An 8,045-nucleotide genomic window follows, 5' to 3' on the forward strand; every position below is an offset into this window, starting at 1 on the left:
TAGTTAAATTATAGTTGAAAGAAGCTGCAAAATCAATCAAGTGATAATATGCGGAAGAGGGCATAGATTTCTAAAATTCATTTATTTAAATTTTCTATGTCAAAAGATTCAAAACCACCAGAGGAAGCAAACAAACAAAAGAGAAGAATGTGAGGGTGGATATGGAAAATATTAACTCTAACAAAAACTACAGAACCAATGTCATCGAATTGATAACTTATTAATGGCCCGTTTGGCTCACAGGTTTGACCAGAAAAGTTTGAACATAAATTTAAATTTTGTGAAAGAAAACACTATAACTAAAAGGTTTGAATAGTAATTCAAATCTATGAAACAAAACACTAGTAAGTATATGGAATGGAAACTTACCAAGGTCAGTTGGATTTGGTTATTTTCTCCATTAGGCTTTACCATCACCAATGATAAATAATATCTTCTCCTTAAGCTTATCCACGATCTGCCAAAAGGACCCCAGAAGAGATGATTAGAGCGTACAACGCGTGGTAAAGATCTTAGCTATTTTTGAAGTTTTAAATTCAGACCAAGTGAGAGAATGTTCCCCATCTTTGAGCAGAGACAGCCGCATTTTTTAAATGAGAGGAATGTGGAGTGTCAAAACTCAAGAAATAAGTCGAGTTTTCAGAAGCTTCAGCTACCCAGAGACGATTCACTTGGTCTTTTGCTCTCTTTATGAGATTACGGAAGCCCACCTGCAAAGAAACATAGGTTGTTTCAATGAAAAGACTCAACAAGAGTGAGATACTGGTTTACTTACCAGTTTTAGCAGAAAATAGGGTGTGTAAGATGGAACAAACGGGGAAAATATTATCATAGTATTTGTGTATTGTCTGCAATATTGGTCCTTTTGTTTTTAATCATCGGCCTCTGTTTTCATCAAAAAACTTGCTTTTGTTTCCAAATTGAACCAAATTCAAGATCAAAAAATTTTAGGACAGTTCCCTCACATGACAGGATTTACCTCATTATCTTCCTAATTATTATTATTTTTTTAAAAAGGTGTCATTTTTTTATTGACATCAAAAACTTATTAATGTACTTACTGTTGATCCTTCGAGGTTAAAGTTAAATGGTACAAAGGATTCATCATCCATGCATGGTGAACAGAAGCAGATGGCAAGCAAACAATCAGAAAATTCTTTTGACTGTAACTCAGTAATGGAGCTATCTGTCACAAACACCCACTGTTTCTTTTGATGAGCATCTTTGTAAACCTCCCCAACATAGACGACAAATGCAGCAATATCAAATTCTCTACAAATTCAAATAATAAGAAAACTATAAGTATGTACACTTTTTTGTTAAACAGACAATCAGAAGCGTCAGTACAAATTCTAAGGTTCCAAGATTCACCTGGAAAGAGGAACTGCTCCAAAATTTGACAATGGCACTGATTTGCAAGGAGTAAAGAATGGCCTGTGGAGGGAAATTATGATTTGAATAGAATTTTTCCATCGGTAACATAAATGGAAAGTGAATACTTACGTGAAATGTTCTACTGCTTGCAGAGAGAGAGGTTTCCAGGAGGTGGCTCTTGCTTGCAGATAAATAGTATCAGGATCTGCACTGACTGGCATAAGCCCTGAAACATTGTATGCTTTCCCCTCAATCAGCTCACTTTGCTGACACATTAGTAAGAATAATTTAGAATACACAAAAGGTAATTCATATTGTTCACAACTAGATGAAGTGTAGGGCTTACAAAGGAGAGAAGGATTAACAGAGTAGACATAGAAAAAAGACAAACTTAGCTCACCTGTTTTTCCGTTGGGTTCCAGATTGTTGTTAACCCTTCTTTAGGACTGTCCTTTCCTTGATACGTTTTACTAGTTAGACCGACAACCCTCAGCCTCATAAATGGGATGACTTCTCTCTTACCAAGGCCAGCATTTTCCAACGCTTTCTCAATTGACTTCTCCATGTCTGACTGCCTGATTGCCTAAGGTCAGACCTGCCACAGTTAATACTCTCTTTCTTCATAAAAACTTTTCAATTAGGTAAAGTGTGTAAACACACCTCCATGTTTGCTTGATATTTTGCAAAGGAACTTATTTGATCAGGACTCATCTCTGCCAATAAAACTTCGGGCTGAGAAGCTTTCTCCAGTATCTTCCAAATTTTTGCCCCGTCTTCACTATCACTATCATTATAGATATGTGAATATTTCGTCCCCCTCTGGAAGTCAGAAACAATGCTCTCTATAATAACAGAGCGTCTGTACCAAGCAAAAAATAAAATAAAATAAAATACACGGCTTGAAGATACAAAATGATAGAACAAATCAGCATTTGAAGAGGAAAGGAAATAGAGAGTCCAAGGAAATACTGAAGAGCCCAAAAAGGAAGAAAATATGCACCAAAATAGACAATATTTAGATCAAATTATGAATCACTAAAGAAAACAGGAAATATGAAGATCTCTAGAGTTGAGCAACTTTAAGTTAGGTTCCTAAGGCAGAAGAGTCACCTCTCGTTGTATGATTGCACAACTTTAGTTTCTAACCTCTCTGATCTCACAATTGATCTTCCATCACTTAACCTAGAAGGATGGAATAGTATAATTTTCATCACAAAGAAAATTTTAAAGATGTATTTTAAACAAAAGCATTGGACGGCATCACTTTTCAAGTTACCTTTCCTTGTACAGAAGAGGGTATATGCGTGTTATTCCAACCAAAGTCAGCGGGACAGGACCCCCATTGCTTTTGATGCATTTAAATGCTAAAGGAACACCAACACCCTTACCTGTCAGAATGGGTTTAAGTACCAAGAGTAAGAAAGCAAGAAGATCAAATTGCAAATACACAGAACTCATGTAGGATTACAGATATCAAACTAAACTGAAACTTACAGAATCCAAGTCTATCAGCCCAATGAGCTCTATACGTTCCATTTATGTGCAGCATTAAATTAACTGTTCTTGGCACCTATGTGGCAGCAAAAACCTGAGAAATCTCAGGACTAACAGGAAGTAAATTTTTAATTTTGCCTTCACTAAACATTCTAGAGTGAGTGAGAACCTCAAGTGGTGAAACAGGCGCAATCCAGCCACTTAATCCTGCTCCCCAAATCTAAAGTAGAGAAATTATATTGTAAGAAAGGGGCATGTAACTGAAAAACCCAATCAAAGAATGCATATCAGAAATACGGATTAACATATTACCCGAAGTTTCTGTCCAACGAACAACTTCCCTGAAGCAAGCTGCTTTAACAGCAATACATCCAAAAGAGCATCAATTGAATACCTGTGAGACAAAATCTCCTTACATACCAAAGATAGTGTAACATGAACATCTTGTCTTGTACGTAAGCATTTTCTTACCAGCCATCAGTTAGTTCGACTTTTGCAGCAGCAGCAGTATGATTTTCAGCATCACCTTGTGCAAAAGAGCTAACCTCAAGCTTATGTTCATAATTTAAACAAATTGCTGATATACATAGAACCATCATTGAATTAGGGGAAGCATCGCCTTCAAGTATTCTTTTAATTGCAGAACGGTGCCCATGATTCACTTCTCTTTCATACCTACACAAGCACATCCAATTTATTTTCATGGATGTCTCGTAACCCCAACAGTAAACATATAATTATTCTACTACTTATATACCTATACTTCAATTCCTCGAGCACATTGGAAACTGACAGAATTTTTCCAGCTGCTTTAGTTGGATAGCATCTCTCATAGCATGCTAGTTTCCAAATGATCCACCTGTAGTGATTTTTTACCCACCTAGAGATGCACAGTTTAGCATACTAAATGAGAGGTTAAAAATAATATTACATAGTTCAGCATACTTCCGATGAATCAGAACAAGGTCTCAACGATATGCAAGGTTAACACATAAAAGGGGCCATGAAATCCAATCAGTCCCTAATCCTAGTCAATAATACAGTTATGCATCGAAAACAGCAGTGAATTCAAATTCTCATTCAAATGAAAGCATAAGTCATACGTTAACCAAATATTGCATTTTTAAACATAGAATCTGCAATCCAAGTGACATAGTATAAATCAGAAAAAATGGAAGGTTGCGGGAAAAAAAAAAAAGAAAAAGAAGGATTGAAGAACTATTTACTCCTTGGAAGCATATTGCTCAGAAGCTCCAGAACGAATCAGCATGTGGAAGAAATCTTCTGCTCCTATGTATCTTACACCAGAATCGTCAGGGAAGGTGTAACTTTCGGCATTACCTGATCTTATCCACCTGTACTGGTCTGAGGAATGTGCCAACTATACTCATTTGGATACATAACATAGCTTCAGCGCAGAGAGCATTCAGATAATCTCTTGGAGACAGTAAACAGTCATTAATCTCTTACCTTATTGTGGTCTAACGGAGGCACTCCAAAATATTCCTTGACGTAGATTCTTGTTCCTGGGAAAGGATATCTAGTGGAAACCCTTCCTTTAGAACAACAATGTTCTGGGGAAAAATTAGACGAACCTGGTGGAGTAATGGTAACACGTAAGTTAAATGAGGAGGATAAATGTTGATCATTAACAGGAATGAGATTTTGTCTAAATGCATTAAAAAAACTTTACCACTAGGAACAAAAGAGAAATTGCTTTTCACAGGGGTATAGAATTTGGAACTTCGGGGCTTCTTGAACGGAGATACAGAAGTTCTTATGATTCTCCTCTTTTCATTAGTTGCCTGCCTATTATTTGCAGCAGCTGTGCCAATGGTATTTGATATGTCAACCAATTGCCGGCTTGGCGATCTTCCAACAAGATTTTTCCTTAAATCAATACCATTTGCCAAAGAGTTATCTACCATTGTGTTGGGTACACATAGTCCATTGCTTGAGCGCTCCTGTTGACACGTGAGGTTTCTGCTCAACCTGCAAACATCATCCTGGCTAACTTCATCAAATTGTCTAATCAAGTTAATTCCCGAATTTATAATCTGTGAGTTTCCTGATGAGTGCATTCTTTTGGAAGATGATCGCATTGGAGATATGAAGCTCTTAGACATGAGTTTGCTCTTTGCCATTTCCTGATGGGATAAACAACTCCGAGGATCATTTTCCTTATTTGATGAAGAATTATCCAATCCTTTATTTTTTGAAAATGGAAGTTCCAAATCATCTGCATTCCCCGTGTCCAATAAAGTTCCCAACTCTGGATCACCAAGAAGACTCCTTGCATGTTGAAGTGCATCACTTGAGACAGATATGGATCTTCCACCCGCTGTCTGGAACTTAATTGGGGACGGTGTAGTAGCTGAATTAGGCATTCTGGAGTGTGTGGGTTGCTTTGCTTCGTTTCCGAATCTACTGTGACCTATATCAGTCCTACAAATTGGCGAAGATCTTGGACCTGAGGCACTGTGCACAGTTCCAAAATGATTGACACCCTCTCCTTTTTCAAAATTAGATATGTTTGGCCACCCAAAACTAGAGTCAATATTAGATGACTTCCTCGAATTTCGAAAACCCTGAAAATTGCAAGGGTCACTCTCTTCGACCAATCCCAACAAGGTCTTTGCTCTGGCTAGACCATCTGAAGAAATATTAACCTTTTTCCCAGAGCCCGTCTGGAAAAGGGAATTAGGGAAATCACATACATTATCCCTAGCTTGAATTTGACCTACACAAAACATTCAAAAGACTATAAATTGGTGACTTGTTCAGAAACTAAACTTGGCAGACCGCAGACCCATATTATATGATTTGTAAATATGATTCTACGTTTAGTGCTATAACATAGTTTGTTTCAGTTGCTTAGAAAGTAGAAACCAAATTAATTGTCAAGCAATGATAGGAATCCACTTGGTTTTGAGTTCTTCAGCATTGTTCAAGTCAGTCAAGCCTACTATTCATTCATTGAGAACCATATTTGTTTTTCATTCCGAATCTTATCTTTCCCTTTAGAATATTGTAAAGGGAAATAGATTGGTATAACACATATACAATCAGACAAATTTCCCCGCATGTTCTTATACAGCACCTCCGTCCGATTGCCACTACAGTAGAAGTTTTCTTTAAAAAAAAAACGACTATAAGGGATCACAAATCATACAAATGAACCGAAAAAAAAATAAGAAAGAGAAAGAGAAAAGAAACCTGTATCAGTTACAGAATCGTCGCCAAGAACCGACAATGCCTTGGTAATGGAAGACTGTTTCACCGGAACAAATCTTCCCAGTCCAGTTTTGAACAACGGAGTTTTCTCGACATCTTCATCATTATCATCCTCCAGAAGCTTCGAACATCCTGTACCGAACAAAGTATCATCGAAGGATAAAGCTACAAGAGACGCAACCATAAATCGCCAAAAAAAAACAAAAAACAAAAATCAAATATTTTACCTTGAAGCAAAAGGTCAGTCATTGAAGAAAGACGCGAGCTCGAGTTGTACGCTTTCTGTACATGAGATTGGGGAAAATCACTCCGTTCGTCTTCGGGTTCGGCTCCGAAGTCTTGGCCGGTGATTTCCCACCGGAAGCTGTTCCCGTAGCCGGAAATTATCTGCCACGACGTCATTTTCCGGCGTAATTTGGCGGTTTGGGAATCGGGCTAGGGCTTTATGAGAAAGTTTTATCTCTTCTGAGTTTTCGAATTTAGCGATTTTTGGTTTTCGTTTACAAAGAGGGCGGGAAAGTTATAAAGTTGTTTTCGGAAGGAGCACCATGTTGTGCAGGTTCACACTTTTTATCGAGTGCTTTAAAAAAAAAAATAAAATAAAATAACCTGTACAAATTGCTCCTTAAATTATTTAAGATCCGTTCATTTTATCAATTAAAATTTAAATTTTAAATTTTATTATAGTAAAAAAAATTTAAAAATAATTATATTTAATTTTTTTATTATAATAAAAAACTTTAATATAAAATCACATATCAATTCGAATTAAAAATTTGAATTAATGAATACATAATAACCCCTAAACTTTTAATTTTAGCAAAATATAAATTAAAATTTCAAATTATAACAACTAAGGTCCAATAGTTGATAGCATCATTAAATTGACAATTTTAAACACAAAATTTGCACGTGACATGGCATTATCAACAGAGTAGGAAAGTTTTAAAAAAAAGTGCTTTTGTAGGGAGCAGTAGAGCACCATGACTTTCATCTTTTTAGTTTCTCTTGAGGGCTAAAAAAAGGTGCGTATTTTGGCACATTTTTCAAGAATTGTTTAGTAGATTACTACTTGGTTCGTGCTCTTTTAATTTTAAAAAATATCACACATCTTAACTCGAATAAACGAACTAAACGGGCCTCTAATTTCTCTCGATGGCTAAAAACAAGGTGCAGTATTTTGGCACATTTGTCAAGAATTGTCTAGTAGATTACTGCTTAGTCCGTGCTCTCTTAATTTTAAGAAATATCGCAACAATGGTCCCTCAATCTTCAATAAGTGATATTTTGAATGCATTTGAAATTATTTTTGAAAACATTTTTGCACATCTTTTGAGGTACGAAATGAAAACGATCTACAAATTACGTTTGTTTAATAAAAGTTTTGAAAACGGAAATGAAAACAAAAAACAATGAGAATGATATTTTGGGTACATTTGAAATTATTTTCAAATGTATTTCTGCACGTCTTTTGAGGTACGAAAACGAAAACAGTCTCCAAATTGCGTTTGTTTAATAAAAGTTTTGAAAACGAAAACGAAAACAAAAAAAATGAGAATGAATTTTGTGAAGAAAGTAGAAAACGATTGAAAATTATTTTCCCTTTTTCGATTTTATTTTCTAATGTTTATCAACAAATTTATATTAAATTATTAATTATTAATTACTAATTATATTATATACTAGTTAATAGATATACTTAATAACTGATAAATAGATAATAATTACTTAATTATTAACTAATAATTAATAAATAGATATACTTAATAACTAATAAATAGATAGTAATTACTTATTATTAATTAAATTTTAATTTATTACTATTAAGTTTTTAATTTTATTAATAAAATAATAAATAATATAGTAATTAATTATTTAGTTAAAGATTAATTACCAAAAATTAATTATATAACATATTAACTATAAAATAAGTAATAATAAGT

General features: G+C 34.9%; 1 protein-coding gene across 1 annotated transcript; it reads right to left on the minus strand.

Annotated features, from left to right (window-relative positions):
• Positions 1-384: 384 nt before the first annotated feature.
• LOC21392813 (protein BREAST CANCER SUSCEPTIBILITY 2 homolog B) lies at positions 385-6,504 on the minus strand. Its single transcript, XM_024162674.1, has 19 exons — positions 6,330-6,504; positions 6,085-6,234; positions 4,562-5,608; positions 4,339-4,463; positions 4,095-4,249; positions 3,626-3,748; positions 3,340-3,543; positions 3,181-3,262; positions 3,038-3,088; positions 2,869-2,944; positions 2,651-2,762; positions 2,485-2,556; positions 2,035-2,233; positions 1,775-1,957; positions 1,504-1,640; positions 1,372-1,434; positions 1,062-1,272; positions 543-710; positions 385-457 (listed from the first exon to the last, which is right to left on the minus strand). The coding sequence occupies exons 1-19, from the start codon at positions 6,502-6,504 to the stop codon at positions 401-403; spliced, it is 3,390 nt and encodes a 1,129-aa protein (XP_024018442.1). The 3' UTR covers positions 385-400.
• Positions 6,505-8,045: the final 1,541 nt, after the last annotated feature.

The sequence above is a fragment of the Morus notabilis genome, unplaced genomic scaffold (assembly GCF_000414095.1).
Source record: "Morus notabilis unplaced genomic scaffold, ASM41409v2 Scaffold258, whole genome shotgun sequence".
NCBI lineage: Eukaryota > Viridiplantae > Streptophyta > Magnoliopsida > Rosales > Moraceae > Morus > Morus notabilis.

What these genes read in the sequence shown, in the direction of transcription:
- LOC21392813 (XM_024162674.1), bottom strand. Translation starts at nt 6,504, where the DNA reads ATGACGTCGTGGCAGATAATTTCCGGCTACGGGAACAGCTTCCGGTGG. An exon ending in GGAGCAGTTCCTCTTTCCAG is followed by an intron (nt 1,273 to 1,371) that starts GTGAATCTTGGA and finishes TTGAATTTGTAG; the next exon opens with AGAATTTGATATTGCTGCAT. An exon ending in GGGGAACATTCTCTCACTTG is followed by an intron (nt 458 to 542) that starts GTCTGAATTTAA and finishes TCCTTTTGGCAG; the next exon opens with ATCGTGGATAAGCTTAAGGA.